The 23,133-nt window shown below is 39.0% G+C and overlaps 1 protein-coding gene across 2 annotated transcripts in view; it reads left to right on the top strand.

Annotated features, from left to right (window-relative positions):
* The window catches only part of MBP (myelin basic protein), an 85,778-nt gene that overhangs the window by 5,701 nt on the left and 56,944 nt on the right, over positions 1 to 23,133 (top strand). For both annotated transcript variants that reach the window (XM_088535652.1, XM_088535651.1), the window contains exon 2: positions 20,758 to 20,848. In XM_088535652.1, coding sequence (XP_088391778.1) covers positions 20,758 to 20,848 — 91 coding nt within the window. The remainder of the gene's footprint in view (positions 1 to 20,757; positions 20,849 to 23,133) is intronic.

The raw sequence follows: 23,133 nt of genomic DNA, 5'->3' as shown, positions 1-23,133 counted from the left end.
AAGAGCCAAGTGCCCTCTCTTCTCCCTAAGGTCTTGTGCATCAGGTGCCCTTTTACTGCCATCCCATCACATCTGCTTTGTGTCGGCTTCAGCGCAGACACGGCGAGTGCCCTTTCAAATGACTTTAATGATAATACCCCTTAAATCGGGAAGGAGTTGGGAGGGCAGGGGCGTAACGCTCTGCCCTTTCTCCGTGAGCTCTCTCTGAACCACTCTAGCAGCTGAGGGGGTTTCTGTTATCGGAGACGCCCTGCGCGGCAGCCTGAGAACAATTTGTTCAACATGGCACCAACTTCACGCTGAAAAAATGAAGGCGAGGTTGTTTATATTTTTAATCTTGACAAAGCAGCAAGTGACATGGAGATACTGAAATGTAGCAGTATGTTCTTCTCATTACCTTTTTGTGCTTGGACTCGTAGATCAGCTTCTGCATCATGTAGCAGCTTGCATCACCTGCTCTGAAAGGTCAGCACAGCAAAGTGGAATTTCACTAAATACACTTGATAAGGTCCCTAAAAATGGTGATCCTAAAAAAAGGATCTTTTACTGTAAAGTATTACCCTAGAATCTAATTCTGTAAAATTAATTACAGTGTTAGAGTGGTGGGAAGTGCATTCTCCCCATCGAGAAGCCTGCTGAAGTCTACCTGTGGGTATTTGGGACCAAGCCACAACAGAATCTCCATCTTAGGCTTTTAAGATGGAAAACAGCTAGTGTTCTCTCTTCAGTGTCTTCAGGTGACTGGTAATACTTTCTGTAACACTTGTCACAGTATTCAATGCCTGTAAAAGTGCTCTCTGCAGCTTGCCCTCATTTCCTCATGTAATGCTAGTTCTCTTGACTTGGATGCTCTTGTGCACCAGCTGGAAGAAGCACTGGAACTATGTTTTGTTTAACTTCCCTGTTTTGTCCTTATTTGCACTTCTGGTAGTGTAAACTGCTAGTGTAGGTAGGTAACTAAATGTAGCTGGTCGTGTCTATTTTACACAATGCATCAGTACAAAGGCAAAACCCAGACTCCCCAAAAGTCTGATGTCAAATATCCTGATGCCAAATGTCTACCACACCGAAACAGAAAACAGGGTTTCTGCATTGCTAACGTCAGGGGAATCTTTCTTTAGTCTGTAAATGCAGAGACAGGGCTTTGCTGTACAAAATGTCACTTTAACAATAATTTCTTTTTATACCACAAGCTGCATAGGAATGATGAACAATGATTTTTTAAAAAAGTAACTGCAGTTACAAGTACACAGGATAAATTTGACTTCTGTGCTGCTGCAATTCAAAACTGTTTTTCCACTTTGAGCAAAAATGTCACTTTTTTTTTTTTCTTTTACTAAACTCGTACATGTCCTGTGCTTTGTAGAAATACTTAGCTAGCGCTTGCTGGGTGGGGGAGACTTTTGCCAAAAGACAGTGACAAACTTTTAAGCAGAGTAAAACAGTTTAAATTCAAAAAATTCAAATTTTGAGATAAGGTTCATTCTAAGGGCTTCACTGCAGCATCCTATCAATGTAGTGTTATATCTGTTATTTGTGATGAGCTGAAGATGCATACAACTTAAATTGGATAATTAGGGCAACTTCTTGCATCAGGTCTAATCAAGAGGTGGCCGTAAGGGAAACCTTGTGTCTCTGTCACAAGTCCATAGAGTGACAGTCTGTCTGGTATCGTACCTGGGCTTAGCGATTATTGAGTGATGGTTGTTTCAGCAGCATTGAATTTCGGGAGGTGTGGGGACATGCAGCTTGCTCACAAATTCCCATGCAGTTCAAAAGCAACAGAAAATAACGAAGAGCCAGAAGTTTTAACAAGTCTGTTGCCCATGAGATCTCTCAAGTCAGTTGTTGCCATAAAATTAGCACTATTTTTGGGTCCACATTCTGACGTGGCGTTAATTGGCAGTTCTCCCTGTTCCATGCAAGAGCTGCAGGACTGGGTTCATAGCCTTGCAGTGCTGTGATTTTTCAGATGAGTTGTGGAAATCCTGATAAACTGGAAACATCTTGGTTAAAAGGTTAGCACCTATCCCAGACTGTTACGTTAAAATCTGAGTAATTTTTGGCTTTGTGGTCAAAACTGACTCACTAAATGTCTAACACATTTTTCCAGCCTTTCATATGCCCCCTTCCTCACCTTTATCTTCACCTTCCTCCTACTCCTTACACCCCGTCTTCTGTCTGTACACTACTTCCTGACAGCATCTGTGTCTCTGATGCAGAGGAAATTCCGTGCCCTGTTTTGTTTTTCAGACATTAGCAATAGTACTCCATTATGAACAGTGCAGTTGCACACTCAGAAGCAGTGCAGAGATGAGCAGCAGGCGGGTAGCCTTACCAGGAAGGCAGGAGTATTGCTTAAAAAAACATGAGCTATATCAGCACCTGTCTGACGATACGTATCCACTTGAAAAAGGGTTTTCTTCTCCAACCAATTCCCTCTTCATTTCCCCATACAATCTTGAGCAAAGTATGCCAGCCTACCACAGTAGCACTCCCAAGCAGCCCATTACCAATACGCCTGTATTGCCAGTATTTCCAGGAGTTAAAAATTAAAGCGCGCTCGGTGTTTTCTCTGATCTGCCATAGTCCTTTGTACTCTCTCTTTATGCAGTCCTCTTGGAAGGAGGAAAAGGAAGGAGGAAAAATCATAGAATCATAGAATGCTTAGGGTTGGAAGGGACCTCTAGAGATCATCTAGTCCAACCCCCCTGCATACGCAGGGACACCTAGGGCACGTGGCACAGGACTGCGTCCAAGCGGGTTTTGAAGATCTCCAGAGATTTTTTTTCTGCTCTTCTGCCTGTTGCACCCTTTTTCATTCCTTCGTTTTTTCTGTTATTTGCTTATTATTGTGTTATGCTGTGCTATACAGGCACATATGGGTGGATGATAATACCTAAAAAGGAAAGTTTTTCGGTGTTCAGAGGGAAAACAACCTGAAAGGATCCTGCCTGTGGTCTCTCAGTTGGATGCATTTAGGTGGGATGGGGAGCCATGAACTCTAATACTCCTCCACCATATTGTTCAGGATTCTTGGCCGGTGACATTTATCACCAAGTAGACAAAGAACAATAGGAACAAGTGGCATGTCTGCCTTTGAGACGGGATTCTTATATCTTTTGGATGTTGGGGAGTTTATAGTGCAATAATTCAATGCATATTATAATGAAGTTAATACTGTAATAATGTGGTATTGCAGCTATTGAGTTACCTGGTTATGGGAGAGAGTTGTATTTTTGAAGCTTAAGGTGCTTAAAACATAGACTTTGCATTAACTGAATCACAGTTCTTTTATCATTTCTAATTCAGTTTTTCAAACCCTGTGTTTGGAAGTCCCTCTGAACAGAATAAGTTCCTAAGGAGACTCGGAGCAGGTGGCTTGGCTTCAGTCCCAGCTTCTGAGCACTGGTCTCAGCAGTAGAGAAATCATCCTATTTTATCCATGATCAGCTTGCTTTAACCAATTAAGCTACTAACTGTGGGCCAGAGGAGCTGGTGCAGAGCTGCTTTCTTCCATGCACAGATCCAGATGGCCAGTTAATTGTTCCAGCCGTTGGCTAAGGCCTGGCCAAGTCTTCTGCTGCTGAGATGCCAAGCTGAGTCTTGCGGCTCTAAGAAAATGACAACTTCAGGGCATCTCTGGGTGTCTGGAGTCCTCTTGGTCACTATTTGCTGTGGTTTATTTCAAAGCTTATTATGGTTCATAGCTTATTTACTTGAAAGAAACACTGTTTGAGGCTTAACAGGAATAAAGACTTCCTAACCTGAGCTAGGTGAGCTTGCTTGTCACAGCATTCTTGGTATGGAGACATACTTGCAACAGAGAAAATACTTTAAGTAGGAATTCAGATTTTGAAGTTTTTTTTTAAGTGCCAAAAAATCTTGAAAGTTGGTTGGTTGTCCAGAGGTGGAATTCTGCAGAGAGAACTTGTATCATGATTACTGAGGTACCTAATTGTGGTAGAAGAGTTGCAGGAACTGGAGGGAGAATTTTCCAGAATTTCTTTTTAGGGTGGCTATTTTTAATTCTTAAGGAGAAATGGGAAACGATTTGAATGCTGTGGGTGCTGTAATAGATGTTAGACTGTTTTTTAAATGGTTATAAATTTGCTAATAGAAATGCAAATGAAATGTGTTTGTTAATCCATGTGCTTATACTTAGTCATTCAGTATAGTAACTCCAGCTATACATTACATGTAACCTCCTCATGGATATGTATTTATAAAATGCAATTCATGGAACTCAACCAGTTGTATCTGCTAGTTCTTTGATTAGAATAAAACATTTGAGGAGATGTGTGCTAGAGGCAAAGAATGGGAAGAAGCAGAGTAATGACAGTAGGCTGCATGTAGTGGTAGGGAGTTGATTTAAAGATGCCTGGATATTTTCACAGGAAATGTATTTTCTTTGCTGAAGAAGCATTCTCTTGGTCCAAAGTGATTCTGAAATTCTTTGGTAGTAGTTACTAAAGTAGTTTGAATAGGCTGTCATTTCACAGGTAATCTATTTATGGGAAGGATCAGAAATATGTTAATGCGATATAGCTATTTAAGTTTCTAAATATTTGAGTTGATGAATTCTAATCTGTGTATGTTTTTTTTTTTTTTTTAAACATCCATCATGATCCACCTGTTTTCCTTTCCACTAGGTCTAGCATGTTTTATGCAGCCTCTTTTAGCCTTACTTTGACTGCAGGTCTTGTGATGCCAATTCTACCTAGATAATATGTAGACCAACATATTGTATTACCTCTAGGGCAGAAGGTACCCCTTGGGAAGAGCTTTGTCTACTTTCCGCTATGTTTGTGCATTGTCTGAGGACTGCACTTCCCAGTCGAGGAGCAATAGCAGAGGATCTGCTTCAGTACTAACTTCTCTGAAGTTGTATGTGCCCACTTTTTTTTTTTTTCTTTTATGCTGAAACTTTGGAAGGACAATTGCAATGGGAAATCCTCTTTGTTCATTCACAATTCTTTTTATTTCCTGTTAAATTCTCTGCCTAGAGAAGCATTTAAGTCTAGCTGGGGTGAGTTTAATTTACACTTCCCTGCATGAGTTCTTCTGATTCTGGTTTGCCTATAGAATTTGAGGCATAAATTTCAGCCTTCATGACACACATGCAGTAATGTAAAATTCTATTTATATGCAGAGGGTTACTAAGTAACAGTTGCTGGGGGAAATGCAATCTTTAACTTCATGACGTCTGTGCACTTAAAAGTGCCAGCCAAGGAATGCATTAACATAGATTTTTGCACATGTGAGTTACTGGGGATTATGTGTGAGCAAAACCTTGGGAAAAAAAATGGCAGCAGTGTAGTTTGGAGAGTCAGAGTCTCTCCACAGCATTTTTAATGGAGAGGAGAAGAAACAGTTTTTCCCTTCTACTTCTTCCTCACTGAAGTACACATCAGTAATTATAGACTTTGATATATATGAAGAATTCCGTATGTAATCTATATGTTTTGCATGTATGCCTTTCTTCTGGGGTAGGAATTTTGAGTGGCATATAAGCAAACCCCTTGTGACTCAACCACAGTCTAGATCAGGTGTTTGTAATACAGGGAGAAGTTTGCCTTGAGCTCTGTCTTCTCTAATAACTTGTTTACCTCTAATTTTGCACAGGCTATCAAAAGAATTGTTTCTTCTAAGGACTTACTTTTAAGGAATATTTATTCTAAAAGGCGATTTGCGTTGCAAGAGATGGAGCTATATATTGAAAAAAATATATACCCTTTAAGTTGAACCTAGTATAACTTACAGTAGAGGTTTGAGCAGGTGTCCTGTATTGGTAATACAACAGCTCTTGGTCATCAGTGTGTAGTTCCTGTAGCTTTTAACTCATTTCTCAGTTACACAGTTACTTTTCGTCTGCAGATACTAGAAGGAAGTCGTGGTGGGGATGGGCATAATTGTCAAAGCGAGGAAATATTATTGGAATAGAAAGGTAAGATGAGTTTATTAGGTTGTATGATTTACTAAGAGTAGACTATATAGAACTTCTTTACTGTAATAGAATTCTTGTAATTTAATATAGGCTTATTCATAGAAGATATGCAAAAATAAGTATTGATAGGTAGCTACTGGCACAGCCCTCTTAAGGTAGAGCCATAAATACCTCTAGGGCACATGTAGTCATTGGTTTCTTGGGATTTTGTGTCTTGTTGTTTTAGCTGAATCCAGAGATGTTATTTGCTCGTCACTGAAAAGTGCATCGTAGCTGTTAATGAATAACAAATGTTATTTGCCTGGATTTTTCAGTGAGCAACATTTGCAACTGTCATGTCAATAGCAACTTGTCAACCTTGTCAGCCCTTCAAAATTCACTTTAGTCAGAGATAGCAATCGATCTTTATTTCTTGCTATAGATAAGTTACACATTTTAAAAAGATTAGAGATTTTTACTGAAGGTATCATGACTATAAAAGTTGGATGCATTGGGATTTTTTTTTTTTTGTAGTCTGTCTTACAGTCCACTTGGCTCAGTTTTGAGGCCAGAAATGTTTCCCTCTGGGGAGAAATCGGTTCAGAGTTCTTCACTGCTCAGACATACTACTGTTTATCTCTCTGTAACCACCTGTGGCTGTTCAAGCAGTTTTAAATTGGTGTATTAGCCAGAGCTTCTGCCTTGGGAAGCTCTTGTGACTGCAGTGACTCCGAGCAAAATATCTTGAGAGTCTACAGAAAGAACAAAGCAGAACAAGAAAAAAATTTCTCAACATAACTCAAGTATATATCTGTCCTGCCAAAAACCTTTCCTCTGCTCTGTGAGGATTCATGTAGGTCTTTTTTCTCAAATGAACAAGTTTAGGAAACTAGGAATTCAACTTTTTGCTCATAGAATTGGCAAAATTATCTTTTTGCTACTTCTATAGCTGTTTATCAATTCCTAACATAAGGAATACAGTCATTTAACTTTAATGGCTTTTAAAAGTAAACAAAAACACTTGTCATTTATCTCAGTAAATGGGATAAACAGTTCTGCTGCTATGTAGTATTACTTAAGTTTAAGATATCAGTTATATATAATTTTAGTTGGAAGATGCCTCTGGAAGTCATCAAGTCCAATCCCTGATTCCGGTTAGGTCAGGTTGCTGAGGACCTTGCTCAGCTGGGTTTTGAGTACCTCCAAGCATGGGTATTCCACAGCCCACCTGGGCAACTTTCAGGTATTTTATCATGCTCATGGTGAAAAAGTTTTTTCTGATATCTGATTAGTTTTATGTGGATCAGCTTGTGTTAGTTTGCATATTGCCTTGTCACTATGCACCTTCAAGATCTGGCTGCCTGTTTTCTGCAGGAAAACAGATTCGTCTGACAGGACAAATCTGCAGTCTTTTTGTAACCTGGACAAATCCAGTTCTGTGTCTCTCCTCATCTGCCATGTCCTTCAGACCCTAATCATCTTGATATCTCTTGTGTCTCTGGAGCCCAGAACTGGGCATGGTGGTCAGATGTGTCACTGGAGCTGAACAGAAGGTAATAGTTTCCCTCGTTGACTTAATGGCTACGTTCATGCTAATGCAGCCTTGTATGCAATTGTCCATCTTCACAACAGGGACCTTTGCCTGGATCAGTCGCAACTTTTTGATTGCCAGTTGCTTATCTGTGCCACTGCTTTCTGGCTAGTTAGTCCCCAGCCTGTGCAAGTATGTGGGATACTCAGTGCCAGGTGCGGGACTTGTGTTTGCCTTTATTGAACATCACAAGGTTCTTGTCTGCCTCTATCTCCAGCTGTCAGTGTCCCTGTGAACTGATAGCAGCTCTGCCTTTCCGTGGATTGACTAGTCCTCCAGTTTATTATAACTCAGGTCTTTTTTGAAGACATTAAATGCTATTGGCTCTAGTATTGATCCCTTAGGACGGCAACTAATGGTAGTTGGGCTTCATGCTGTTGAGTACAATCCTTTGAGCTCAGCGGTCCAACCAATTTTCCAGCCATTTTGTAGTCCGCCTACCCAAGCTTATCTTCTCAGTATGTCTGTAAGGGTGCAGTGGTAAATCACAGGAGACTGTTAAAGGCCATTTTAATGTCAGGTTGTATGACATCTGTAGCTTTCCCCTCAGCCATGGAACCTGGTGTTTCATTATAGAAGGTAATCACGCTGCTCAGGCACAATTTGCCCCTGGTAAATCCAGGCAGGCTATTTTCAATCCCTTTCTTGTACATAATGTTCAGATTCTGGTGTCGTGTATCCTTTTAAAATGTGATGTATTAAGTGCAGCCTTCAATTTATTGATACCTTATTGCCTTTTCATTTTAGATAACAGAGTTTTCTGAGGACATCATGTACCCTCTTTTATACTTTATCAGAAGTAACTACTGCATTTTGGGGTAAATGACAAAAATAGTGGAGATGAGTTGCTTTTCTGATGTAGAGTCTTCTTTAAAGACAAATCCACATAAAGAAGAGAAGAGTCATAAAGTGTGCTTTCTAGTTGGACGATCTTTCCTACTTGCTTGAAATCTTCCTGCCAAAAAGATGCTCACAGAACACAACCTTATCCTCTATTCAAAGGCTTAGCAGTCTGTGTATGGTGGCTAGTAGCTTTTTGGCTATATAGTGGTTACAGAAGAAAGGTGATGCTGACTGAGTGTTATGATGATGATGTACATGCTGAAAAAGAAAAAAAGATTAGAAAATTAAGTACTAACGGAAAAGAAAAGGGAGGAAGAGGGGACACCCAGGGGGAGAAGAATGAGCAGTCCCATCTCGAGTTTGACGTTGACTCTGTCAGTGAATAAAAGTGATTGCAGTTAATGCTCCAGGCTCCCCCATGGAGCCTGGCACTTGAGTGGATGATTGTAAATGCTGCAGAAGCCGCTAAATAGGAAACTCATTCTCTTTTGATATATATCTCTTGAATTTCATCATAGTGCTAATTTCTTCATTCCTACCTCCTCCTGCCTCTTCTCTGAGGCTGTGCAGAGTTTTCATTAGAACTGTATTAGTGAAACAAACTCTGATGAAATTGAATCATTCTTTTAAATGCCGGTTTCTATTTGCTCTCTGGCTGCCTGAGTGACAAGGTTGATGCTCACAGGTGTGGCCTCATCTCTGGATTACTGTTTCTCCTGTCTGTACATGCACATGAGACTTTCATTGCCATCACTTCCAGGATTTCTTTATGATAGTAGTGCAGAGGATGAACTTTTAGTCAGTTGAAAAGTTGTGCTGCCTGCTTTTTAACAGATTTAGTTTTCATTTGATTTTTATGTATTTGGAAGATGGTAGATAGTGCTGTTTAATACAACTCTCTCCTTAAAAGCTGCTCTATTTTAATAAGGAAAAAAACAAAAAGTGGGGTCAGGGGAATGCTCGTGAGAAAAAAATTATTTATAGTGTAGATGGCTTGTTGTTTCTTCAGTGATTAAATTATATTATTTTTGAAAGGCATAAGAACAGGTTTACCAAATGTCCATATTAAGGAGTATATATATCTTGTATTATCACTTTTGAAAACTGTTTTTTGATCATAGCCTTTATTTATTTATTTATGAAAGGAAACAATTAGATGTGTAGGAAAACCTCACCTATTTCCAGGTGAGTAATGGTGTGTGCGTGCTGATGAATCAGGTGTCGCCTGGCACTGAAGAGGCACTCCTGAGTGTGACATGCGAGTGAGTCATTTCCTTGGGCCCTCAAGTTTTGTCTCACCTGTCTCCTTGTGGTAAGCAGAAATAGCTCACTAAGGGTGACTATTTCTAAAGGTCGGGAATGTGTTAAGCTCTAGATTACTAGGAGAAAAAGTATCTGTAGTGATTTCATTCGAAGTCACCAGGAGATTTTAAAAACTGGCAATGTGACTTGATGAAAGCTTGTATCGATACTAACAGGCTCATATTTGTAAGTATTCGCACTTGCATGTTACAGCCTGTGCTGCATAGCCTAAGGCATAAGCACGCTCCAGACAAGGACCTTGGTAGCCAAGGCTGCCTGTGGAACGGGTGTAACCAACTGCTCCGTGGAGTTGGGCCCACAGCTCGTGGCGGTCAAGCGCTGACCTCCATACCCTGTGCAATGTCTGGAAGCTCCAGTAAGATCAGGTGCTCTCAGCAGGTTTAAAATATGCACTCATTAAAGGGCATCTATCTCATGACTGCATATCTCATGATGCCATTCCAGCATTACTGCTGAATAAGACAACTCACTATGACATCTTCTATTATTCTGCGGCTTCCTTTTTTTTTTTTTTTTCCCCTCCTGGTTTAGGGGCTGTTTATGTACCACCTGTGTGTCAAGTAATGAAACTGGGCTGCGCCATTCATTAATCTCTGTATCTCCTCTTTACCCACCCAGTGGTCAGCACAATTCAGATGTCAATTTAGACATTTAAACTCTGACTAAAGCAGTTACCTGAAAATAAGCAATTAAGATGTCATTTATCTGGACATCTTGGGTAACCAGAAGAATTAGGTGTGGATTTTTTTTGGTTTGTCTTTCCCATCCTCCAGAATAAATTTTGTACCCGAGACTTAGACTTCACTGTAGCTTTCTTAAAAAAAAAAAAAAAAAAAAAAAAAGTGTAATTTTAGTTAGAGAACATGAGAACATGCAGTTCAGTATTTCAACTTGTAAGCCATTCTTACATATATTGCAACGGTCCATTTTCCCTGAGATAGTTTTGGTGCAGTAACCCTTACATGGTAGTTCTTGCGAGAGTGCCTCTGTGGTGGTTTAAAGCTTGGAGGAAAGGATTGTTCTGTGTGGATTTTGCAAAGCAAGATAGCAGAATAAGAAGCAAAATAACAGGAAGAGATACCAGATTTTACATGATGCATGGATGCAATGCCATTTAGATAGAGGTGGTTGGCAAATTTTACTCTGAAGGCATTTGCTTCTCTGAAGAAACAGAGCAAGCTTTAGTGGTCAGCTCAAAATACCTTGTCACTGAAAGTGTCTATAGCTCTCATCCTCGCTCCTAGCTGCACCAAAAATTCATTGCTTCTGAAGAAGCTATCAAAGAACAAAATACTAATTTCTGCGTATTGTCAGATTTCTAATCTCCTTAGACTCCTACAAAAAGAGTGGTCTGTACAGTACATGTTTGGGTATTTGCGAAGGACTTCAAAGAAGCTGTGCCATGTCTGAAGATGAGCTAGTCTCCTAAAAGTTGTAATATTTCTGGAAAAAAAAATCATGATCTCACCAGTGCACATCAGCCCTGTGAAAGGGCAGTGATCATCTTAGTGTTTTTTAGATTTGCTTTTCAGTTTCTTTAAAACAGGTACTGGAGGCAGAAACTAAACAAATCAGTAAATGGTGACAATGTCTATTTGTATTTGGTCTTTTTGTGTAGTTTTTTTCTCGTTGTTGGCGTAGATTTTGAAGGTGTCATTTTTTTGTGATCTTCTTGAGTTGTGTTGTATTGCTTTGATGTTAATTAGGTTTATAGTTTTGTGTTACTAATTGTATTTTTATGACGGCCTCTCAGATCTCATGTTCAGTTTAGACAATTCCTTGGAGAATGCCTAAAGCTAAAACATTTCAGAAATTAATTAATCTTCTCTAAATTTTACATTTTGCATTTAATAAGGTCTTTATGAAAAAGGTCCTTTTCTTTTGTTCTTAAATTTCCTTAGGCAAAATCTTTAATTGACTATAGCGGGCTTCCTGAAATAGCTTTTTTAAATCTAATATTCGTCTAACTGGGCTGTATACATTTCAGTGTTTGTTCTTGGTCTGTAGGATGGTGGGTTTTTTTCTAGACACGCTTGTAGGGTTAAAAAAAAAGGAGGAATTGATCAGTTTATTCAGAATGTAGAAGGAGGAAAATAATCCAAAGAACACTAATTGGTCAAAAAAATGATTCCGAGCTCCAAGTTCCATTTTCAAACAACTAAGTGATACTGAGAAATTCCAAGCAAATGAAAAAATTCTAGATGTTTCTCTGTGTTCTAGTTGTTTCATTTAAATAGGTGGCATGAGTTAGTACTTGTTGCGTCGTCTGCTGATGCCTAATCTTATGATTATAGCTTTTAGTGCGACTGGCATCCTTCTTTGAAGGTACGCGTATGTGTCTTAGTGATACTGCCAGACGAGTACAGTTGGTTTTTGTTCTGTTTACTGAATTTCTTTGAAGCAGAGAGAAACCTTTTATGCTGCAAAGAATAAAAATGGTTTGCAGGAACCATTATTTGTGACACGTTTTCTTACTGAGTTGCAGCTTTTTCGTTTACCAAGTGAAAAAAGCCAGACTCTTGCTTTAGGTCACGGCTTTCTTTTGCAATTTGTGCAGCACGGCATTCACGTAACTAGCACTCTGAATCTTTGATGTTGCTTCTCTTTTAGAGAAATACAAAATGAAGACACCTAATTTGCCCGCAGAGTTACTGCTTTAGAAGCCTATGACCGCTCTTACTTTGGAGGCCAGCCTGCCCGTGTTATCTCCTTTTAACAAATAATGATTGAAGGGTGTAAATTCAAATTCTTAATCATATTTTTTTGATCCAAGAAGTGGGGAAGCTTGATAGTTACCTAACTTAATTTTTTAATCTATTTTCAGTGAAGATTTTGAAAGGTCACTTGACATCTGTTTTGCAGTGTGTCTTGTGGGGCATGAGAAAGGGAAATAACTTTGATTTTTGAATGTGTTGAAACACAAATGCCTCTGAGATGCCTTAATGTGTTTCGAAAAATTAATACCGATTTTTTTTTCCATTCCTTTCCCCATATTCTTAAAAACTAGTCCTTAGTTTATGTGAATATGCAACTATGTTTTTTGCTACGTGTATTTGTAAAGCAGGAGGTTTGGACCCACAGCATCACTGAGAGACTGATGAGGTTTATCTGGCTCTTCGACTGGTGCCCTCTGCCTCCCTTCTGTGGGGGACAAAACCCTGTCTGGATACAGGCTTTTGGGTACGGAAAGGAGCGAGGGGGTCACCCTGCACAAGAGAGCAGTGGGAATGTGTGGTCTCTGCCTCGCATCTAATGCTGAGTCAGGCAAGAACTTATGGTCAGGGCTGAAGGACAGACCAACATGAGCAACATGTGATGGGTGTCTGCCTGACCACATCTTTGTGAAGTGGTAGGAGATGAGACCTTCTCCAGATAACTATAATATAACTGTAAATTTACATGCAGGAATGCATTACATGCATATCTTAATTTGGTTAGATAAAGTTTTGAGTTAATGTGGTAAGGATCAATATTGCACTCCTCCTCAGTTCAAGTTTTGCAGAATTTTGCTCTCTGTCCTCTCTTTCATTTAAAATGAAGAAGACCTTATAGTTCCTTACCATACTATTGACACAACTGAAGTGCTTAATAATGCAGTAGCAGAAGCTGATTTGCTAGATCATCAAGGAAAATTAATCCTTCAGTAAAGCTTAGTTTGCTTAGTCTGATATTCCTGATGAGTTCCCATTTGACTTAAGGTTATAATTAAAATCTAGTATTTAATGTTTATAGTAGGTTTTGAGGGTTTTTTTGTTTTGTTTTGTTCGTTTGGTTTTTGTAGCCTTATTAACTATTTTGCATGCATTAATACCTTTTGGGGTCTTTGATAAAATTATTAGTGTCTTCCTTTATGTTCACTTTTGACAGTGAAGATAACACTAACATAGAGCCAGGAAAAGCAGAGAGATGTTTTTTATTTTTGCAATGATGCTGCACATGGAGTTTTTCATAGCCTCTGGGGTTTAACTGGATGCACTTAAAGCTTTTGTGGATTGCAGGTACACCAGACTGACGTGCAAGATCATTTCCCTGCTCTTGACTGATTACTTCTCAGTCCTGGGGGTTTAGGTTTCAGTTTCCCAAATCTTTCTACAAAGCCATATACTATTTAAGTGAATAGTACTTCTTTTAAATTTTCTTACTCAGGAGTTAAGCGGTATCATACCAGTGGTTGTTAAAATTACAGTACTTTTGGTGTATTTGCCAGTTTCCTTCAACTAAAACTTACTTCTGTACCAAGTGTATTTCAAAACTGTCGTTTATTATTTTTTTTTAATTTTGAAAAGGGCTTGCCATATTTTGAGTGTTTTGTGCATTTATTTACCTGCTCGTAGCACCTGTGTTGCTTCCCAGAGCACAGTATAACAAAACTCAGGTTTTCTTTTTTTCCAAGCTCCTGCATTTTAATATTGGCCTATTTAAATCATTCAAAGGGAGAGGATAAGCTTGCCTTATTTGGACACAAGTTCAGGATTTTGTGCCTTTCATGGATATCCTGTAGGGTGCCGCCATCTTGTGCTTCGCGAACGGCGGCCGATTCCATGGCTGCCTCCCAGCAGAACCTTGTTTCTCCCATTAACAGTTTTTGGGGCTGTGTGGCAAATCAGAGCGAGATCAGAGAGCAGATGTGGTTCAGTTCTAGCCCACTCTCTCCCCCAGCATTACTCAAAGGATTGTGTTTGGCCCAGCTCACTGTGGGCCCTATGAGCAGTTGTGTCAGCCCGGCTCGAGGGAGTCATGGGGAGGCCGACGGGATGCTGAGGAGGAGTGCGTGCCAATGAGGAGCTGAAACTTTAGTTTTTCCAAGTTAACGTTCATTGGTCAACTCTCTAATAAAAACTTCCCTTGAAGCTATAGATCTTGTAAATAAATACAGTATACTTTAAGAAGAGGCAACCTTTATGCAAAATTTTCCCTAACTGTGACTTTTTAAGTCACAGGAATGAAGACTGTCAAGTGACCTAAAGCAGTGAAAATGTTCCTTTTTTTTCCAAATCTCTTCTCATATTAGCTACTCTATCTTGTTAATTAATTCTTCTTTTAATTCTTGGCAAATAAGTGGGGATTTGTTTGTTTGTTTTATTTTTAATACTGAAGCTATTTTGGTAGCTTTTTAGGGAGTTAAAGAAATTTAATTTTGAATATAAATTGCTTTTACATTGCAGCTGTGAGGCTGCTTTCATCATGAGCTAAGTATTTGGCAAATGAAAATTGAATTAAATTCAGGAAGTTGAAAGTCCATTTTTGCTGTGTAGTGGAAATTGTTTCAGGACATGTTTTCTACTCAAATTATCCTAAGCTCAGGGGGGTTTTTTATATTAGTCTAATGTATCACTATGAATAGAACAGTGAAACAGGTCTCTATATTTGTCTAGCCTTTTTGCCTTTTCAGTATCTATTTAAATATCTATTTTTGTATAGTTCTCTTACTTAGTAAAGGAAGTGTTCACCTACACGTAGAAATGATGCAGAAGTACATGTTGGCAATTTTATCTTGTATGCTGAGGAACTGGTTCTTTCCTGGAATGGAATTAAGACTAAAATGCTAGGAATTAAATCCTAGCCTCCCTGAACTCGGGTTTGCTGCGAGGGAACTGAAGAGACCTAAATTGTTGCATGAAACTGCGCCGCTGTTCTGCTGTGCGTGTTTAGGCAACACAGCTCTGCTGCAATAATCTGTAGCCCACATTGTCGCATGTGGGGTCAAAAGTGCACACTGAGGCATGAAACTTTCCCTGTTTTCCCTTAACAAAGGTCACATTGGTTTGCAGCATGTCAGTTGTGCTGGGTTTTGTCAGATAATCGTTGGCTCTAAGTTGATCTGGAAAGTCAGTAAAGCAAAAAGGCTTTCACACCTGGAGGCCATGAAGAGTAGTTTCCACAGTAGGCTGTATTGTTTCTAGTAGCCTTGGAGGTAAGCATCAGGCCTGATGCTTACCGTGAATATTTCTAAAATGCTCTGAGTATTTCTGAAATGCTCCATAGGTCTACACATGATATGCCCTGCTGTACCACCATCAACCACTGTCTGCAAGCTGTTAAGTTAATGCTGTGCTTCGTGTTGAAACCTGCCATTGCTTTTACCCTCCCTTCTCCCTTTTTGTGGTTAAAAGGAGCAGATCGACAGTGAGCGTTTCTGCCGCTGCCAGGCCTGGGTAATCATCGGTGCAGGATTCTGGGCTGATGAGCATCTCTAAGTAGTAGACAGTGACCAGAGCCTTTGACAAGAGTCTTTGGTTCATTATGGACTGCCTAACTCGTACCTGTGTTGCAAGAAGTTTGTTGTGGGAGATTGGAAGGTGAATCTTGCCTGGAAAACAAAATATTTTTAGTCTTGTATTCCTGACTGGTGAATTGCTATCTTATGCTTCTCAAAATCATCCTAGGCTTGGCTGCTTTTTTCAAACTATTGTGTATCTGTAGCTGGCTGTTAGTTTTTCGGGTCACTGTCTTGCTTTATGTAGGACAGATGCTTAGATGACTAATTTTACCACTTTTTAATGTATCGGATATCCATACAAATTATTTTTAATCAATCTGCTGGAAGGTATTGGTAGTTTTACTAGCAAAAAGAAACCAGGTTGCTTCATTACCTCAGAAAGATCTCACGTTGTGGCATTTTTAAAATCAGTAGTCAGTTGGCTTTAGACACTTCCCTTATTCAATGTATTTGTGGCTGTTAAGAGATATGCTCTAAGAGTTGATGCTGCAGCAACAACATTTTGTTTATGACTTAAACCACATCCTTTTCATCAAAAATAGAATGAAATATTTGTACTTCCTTAGCATGTAGCTAGATGAGAACAAATTAACAAAGACTCAGTGCAGGTAGGATAAAGAGGAGAGTGGATGAGGAAGGCATCAGTCTTGATAACTATTATTCTTCACCCCACTCTGGACCATCTGTGTAAGCACCTTTCATAACAGATGTGTTACTGCATTTCATGTCCAAAGTGCCTATTTTTGCTTTCATCATAGACCTATTGCATCAAGAGCTGCATTCATGACCATGCCTACCAGCAGCTTCTCATAGTGACACAGAAAAAATGCTTAGATTTAGAGTGCAGGAGCATCTGTGCTTTGATAATGTCAGTTTTAGGTCAAACATTGCGGAGGCCATCGAAGTTCCGTTTATTTCCAAGTATAGTTCTAGATCCTTACACTGATCTGCAATGTTTTGTATGGTGTGTGCTCCTGCACTTACTGTTCAGCTGATGTGTTATTCTGTGTTATAGGGGTGGGATTGGTAGAGGAAATAGCAGTTCGTACCTCTGCCTATGCTTGCCTGAATTTTATGTGATTCAGGTTTCCTGTGTATGGTTTTGGCATTGATGCCTACAGAGTGAAAGACTTATGACGGGACTCTTACTTCAGATTAAGAATATCAACCTAAAGCATATTTTTATGTCTTGTCTTAACTTGTTTTGCAAATTCCGTGTTGTTTTATGGGAATTTTGTTGATTTCTTAGAGTGCAGGCAGAACAACAGGTCACTCATGTTTTTTTCTACTCTCTCTTTAACAAAGCATACTTTTCCTTTTTTTCTTCTTTATTTTTCTCCCTTCTACCTCTCCCCAGTTCACAGTATTCATGGAAAAATCTGTAGAGATGAAAGTTGAACTGAGAAGTTGATATATCCAAGGAGATTGAAGACTGGTTGCAGTTAGCTTGTGTAAAGATTTTATTATCTGAAAATTATTGTAAAATTTTTGAAACTTTTACCTGACCGGTGGAGAATTAACTGGGTACTGGCATGAGAGTTGCCTGCAATGTTTTCAAAAACCTGAAGAAATAAGCTGAGCCCAGCCTGCAGTTTGGATTAACTGTGCTGCAAACGATGGCTGCAATCTTTCTCAAGAGAGTTAAAGTGAAACTCTGATGTTGTTAAAATTCATGGTTCAGAATCTGTGTAAAAGGAAAATAAGGTAATGTGTATAATGAGTTCTGGTACTAATGAAATGAGAATGCGAGATCTGCACAGCTAAGAGGAGATCTTGGCGGTGTTCAGGAACGTCAGTGTTCGCAGCCCTGAGGGAGGTACAGGGAGATCCTGGCCCCTGCAGAAGGCCAGCCGGGGCTTTGCAAACTCTTGCTGCTAGTCGGCGTTCTTGGCAGAACCTCTTGAGTTGTGAGAAGCTGTGCCTGTAAAATTCCTCATGGTGAGGAGATGCTGTATGTTTTGAGACTGAATTGACTCTTTGAGAAGAAAATAATAGGAAGCTTCACTGAATTTCAGCCTAATAGTACTTTATCTGGGGGTGCAGATTGCAAGAATGGCAGTAGTTGCAAAGAAAATCCTTGTTATTAAGAATGTCTTATTCCTGTAGCGCCTGCCCAATACCCCTGTATTCAGTATCCAGAGAAGTGTCCTTGCATTTCAGGCTCTTAACTGTTTCGCTGTTTTCCTGGCTGACACTAGAGCTGAGTGAGCTGTTGCAATGGATATACTGTAGATTATTATTATCTACAACTCTGCATCCTTTCCTCCAGCGTGGCAATGTATTGCCTCTCGAACCTGTTTTTGTCCATCCTCTAGTGAGTGATCTTTGATTAACTCTTGAGGTGGACCTGTTTTTTTATTTGTCTCAAATAATTTTACAGATATAGTGTATAGGAGGAATCAAATGTTTTATTATGCTATTAGTTCTGCTAAGTCTTCAGAGTTGAGTGCAAGGAAGTTGAGTGAATGAGTAAAAGAAGAAAAAGGATAAATGCAGCCAAAGCCATATGTTCATAAATTTGCAGCATGTGATGTTTTGTTATGATTACAACTCTCGAAGTCAGTGTACTTCTCTGAAGATAAAGTGAAATATTTTCTTTTTTGCCTTGGGGGTAGAACAACAGCTAAATGTGCTAACTAAGTGTGTGAATAAGAAAATGAAAATGTTGCTAGACTGTAAATAACAGGGATGAAAGCACAGACAATACAAATACTATTGCTTCGAATTGGATTTCTATAGTACTATTTTGGATATAACATTAATCTTTCTAGAATCAGATGAAAAGTTTTGACTTTTTTTGTCTTTGTGAAATCAAGTTATTGAGTATTTGCTCTATGTTTAAAGGAGAGGAAGCAAGCCCTGACACCTAGGATGTAAATAGCGCAATATAGTAAAAAAAAAAAAAAAAAAAAATCAGCTTGATTTACAACTTTGCATTTCCAAGTCTGCACATGTTCTTGAGGAAATCCGCTTCAGTAAATGCGGTATGCTCCACTGCAGTTCCTACTCTGGCCTGTTACTGTGGTGTCTGTAGTATTTTGCAACTCTGCATTTCTTAGTATTTCCCTCTGAGGTAAAAGTTCTGTAAATAGACACTGATTGCAGCAGAAGATAATTAGCCTTGCTGCCTGAAATAATGGGTGTGTAGGTAGCCAAAATGGGCTTTTGATATTGCTATTTGTTTGTTTGTTGCAAATATTTTGGCAGCAGCTAGTTATTTATGTACTTATCTATGAGAATTTTTACATGCGTGATAGGGAGATTGCGGTGTTCACTTGGCGCATAATGGCATATGAATATAATAAAAAAAAAAATGGGTAAACTGAGTCATGAGGAAATAGTTGCTTCAACAGGAAATTGGTCCAAAAGTGGGTTTTAACATGCAGTGTTTGTTTTACAGCTGCTCTTGTCTCATCATTGATATACATATGCACATATGTACAGCTACAGTATATACATATGGGCCTCTTATTTTATAAATGCTTTATAATACAAGATAATCTCAGTATTTTTAGACTGTCAGAGCACCAGCAGAAGAGAGCCACGCTCTCTTCATTTGCTTCGAAGTACAGGTCTGAGGTGTTAGTTCAGACAAGTTAGCATGTTCAGAATTCTTATCCTTAGGAAACTTCACTTTAGTTACAGTTTGAAAGCATTTTAATGGTTTTTAAGAAGATGCTTTGTGGAGAGAGATATTTTCTGTGTCTATTTAGGCCTATGTAATTTTTAAATCGTATGTAAATGGACTGCTGTCTATTGTTCTTGGAAATGTATTCTGGAACATAAATCTATTTTGTCCTTCACCTCTGAAACCGCATTAGGTGCTTGACCAGAAAGTGGGAACCGGATGGCATTATGTCAAGATGATATGCACAAAGGCCCTTTATTTCACTAACAGCCGCAGGCACTTGATAAAGAATCTCTCTTGGTGTAGCTCAAACAGTGTAAGGAAATACAGTTTCACTTTTTTTTGTTCGTTGGTTGGAAGCACTGAGAGGTGTTAGGACACTGGAGAACAGAATTAAACAATGGGCCTGATACTGGCTTTTAAGATGTTTTTTACTTTGAAATAAATGGTTTTTAAAGCATCTGAATCATTGGTTGGTTCATGCAAATCTTAGATTGGTGATTTATCTTGTATTCTGTTTGTTTATATGTCAGTAATAATGACATATAAAATTTTTAGTATAAATAAAAAAGCTTTTTTAAAATCTACTTTTTTTTGTCTGTGTAAAAAGCTATGTCAAGTAGCCTTACATCCAACTATATGCTATCATGCTTAAAACCTACATTCTTGCGCAGTTTTCCTGCCAGGAACTTGGAGCTGCCATCTGTCCGTACCAACACTGTGGCTTCTCCAGGAAGCAGATAGCACAACTGCTGCGTCATTTTCTTCAGTTTTCTTACTCGGACCAAAGCATCTCAGGGCTCAGTTTTACTAATTTCCCTGGGACTGACAAAGACATGTTTTTAAAGCAATGGAAGGCACCTGAGTAAGGACTGAAGTGATCACTCATTTCATGTGCAGCACTCAGTAGCTGTTGGGTAGCGTTTCTTTGAGTGCTGCTCTTGCAGCAGCAGATTACAGGTTGTTTGAGCCATTTTCTGAGAAAGTAGAGAAAAAAAAAAGAAACAAAAATCAGATTAAAATGAATTCAGTAAAATCAGTGTTTTCTGATTAATTTTCTCTGCTGTTTTGAAGAAAAAAAAAATTAGAGAGTAAAGAAAGCTACACCCTCATGGTAGCATGGCAGCAGTTCAGTACTGCTTCCATAATTAAGAAGTTTGAAGAATGTTCTGGATTGATGAATCAAAAGAGATGGACCTAATCTAAATAAATGTTTGTTGTTGCAGAGTGCTGAAACCAAGGTGGAAGAAGCAGCTAAGGAGAGTCCCAAAGCAGCCAGACTAACACAGCAGTCTTCAGAAGACAATGAAGTATTCAGTGAGTTATTCAGACAACTGGGAAAATGTTGTTTAATCTGTTAATTTCTATTGAACAACTGATTTAAAAGAAAAGATAATTCTTCTCAGAATCCTTATGGTGCATTTAGATTTCGCATTGGTGCATGGTGTTCAGTTATGGGCAATGCAATTCCAGAGGGAGAAGGAAAGGTGAAGGCCAGAGAGAGCAACCAAATGTCTGAAGCGTTTCATCTTGCAGTTTGTGCCATAAAGAGTTGTTTTGCTTCAACAAAAGCAAAAATGTACTCAATGAGAGGTAAATGAACTCCTCTGTCCATGAAAGGTAGAACAAGTGTTTAAACTGCAGAAGGAAGGATATAAATAACTGGTGGGAAGGAGTGTGTTTTTTTTTTTTTTTCCCTAGAGAGAAAACATTGGGATGCATTATCTGGAAAGTGTGGAGCTTCATCTTTGTGGGCCTTTTAAAAACAGGTTAGGTGATTTAAAACTATCTAAATTGATACAGATATAGTTCATTTTGTGACAGAGCTTTAGACTAGATCACCTTTGAGGTGTTTGGAGGCCTAGATTTTAGATGAGCTCCTTTCAGTTGTTTTCTGAAGATATGTTTTACAGGTTTCTCTGGTTGTTTGATTATTTGATCTAAAAAGGTGTATTCAGCTCTTTCTTTGATATTAATATCTGAAAAAGTGGGTGGGAACCTTTATCACTTCACCTCTGTGTTCATTTTATGTTAGTGTAACTCCACAGGACAGCAGTAATCTAAGGAGAGGACAGGCTGAAGGCTTATCAATTAGTGTAGCAGTATTTGGCTTCATTACGTTTTGAAGGAGAAACTTTAGATCTGCATAAGGCCTCTCAATTTTAAGACTAAATAGCTTTAAAACTTTAGGATAATTCAGCTGATTAGGAGTACAGTAGGGATTTTTTTTTTTTCAAGGTATATAAGGAATGGAGTCTGATTTAATTGCCTCTTACTGTGGGTAGAAACAGTGCATGTGACCATTTAAAATTGCAGTGGATAAAATTAGCTTTCCTCTTTGAGTGAAGGTTGTGTGATTAGCACATGAGCCTGAATTCGTGGTATGAATTTTTCCAGTATTGGTCATATCATGATAGTGCCTGAAGAATCCCCCAAAATGAATCACATTTCAACTTCATGAATTTAGTGGTGAGGGAAAGGCCTATCACCAAATTTCCTCTATGTCTGTTCACAAGTTATTTGCAGTTGAGCCAGTACTACTGGTTATAGAGCTCTCTCTATCTTGCACTGCATCCCTTCTCAGTTTAGCTCTCATTAGAGCTCTTCCTGAGAGAGCAGCAAAGCCAGAACTCAGTCCACCTTGTTCTACCTGCAAAATCTCGACTCAATAAACAAGACCTCTGAAGCTGATCTTTCCTCTATTCTAATCATTAGCTGCAGAAAGCACTGAACTAAACTGGTAATTTATCAAACTTGTAGTACATACGGGTACTGGGAAGTAACACACACACACACACACAAAAAAAAAGAAATTAAAAGAAGCAACAGCATAGTGTTCACTGTTGATAGCCTTAAACTCACTATCCATTGATCCCATACCCTCCCTAATAATTTAAAAAATAAGGTTGATATTAACTGAACTCAATGTCCTTTAAAGTTAATAATTTACTAACCAACTGCTATAAACTTCTATGTTCCAAATCTGTGAACTGAACTGCTTATCTAAGATAAGCCAATGATCAACCTTTGCTAACTTGGTGCTGCAAGGAGGAAAATTGCTTTCCGGCTCCAAAAACGATGCGGGTATAGCATCTTAAATCAACCATTTTATTGCTTTACAAATCGAAGTGCAGCCTGTTTTTTTTTTTTTTTTTTTTTTTTTTTTTTTTTTTTAAGTCAGATTGAAACTGAAAAGAAAAGGAAATACAGTGAAAATGGAGTCTCTCGTCACCCTGCTGAGGGAGTCGGTGCCAAATTACTTGACACTGGGGGTCTCCCCGACAGGGAGGAAATTTTGGTAGAGACAAGTTTTTATGCTTCAAGATTTTCACGGTAGTATCCCTGCTCTTCCCTGTGCCTCTTGGCAGTATCTGAGAGGTTCAGATCCATCTCTTAGGGAGAGATGTGTATTCCATCTCATAAATGATGGAATGATCAAAAACTGAAAACCTTGTTCCCCAGGTGAGGCATTTGTTAAACTGAGGTTTAAATGATTGGATTACAGACACTGCTCAGCTGTTTTCCCTCTGGCTTGAACTATTTCAAAGTGTCCTGTGTTTCTCCTTCCTTCCCCTCTCCCCGCTGATGTCAATTATAACAAG

Source organism: Tinamus guttatus, unplaced genomic scaffold (assembly GCF_059628265.1).
Source record: "Tinamus guttatus ecotype Peru unplaced genomic scaffold, ASM5962826v1 Tinamus_guttatus_pri_ptg000639l, whole genome shotgun sequence".
NCBI classification, from domain to species: domain Eukaryota; kingdom Metazoa; phylum Chordata; class Aves; order Tinamiformes; family Tinamidae; genus Tinamus; species Tinamus guttatus.
This window is presented reverse-complemented; position numbering and strand designations above follow the sequence as displayed.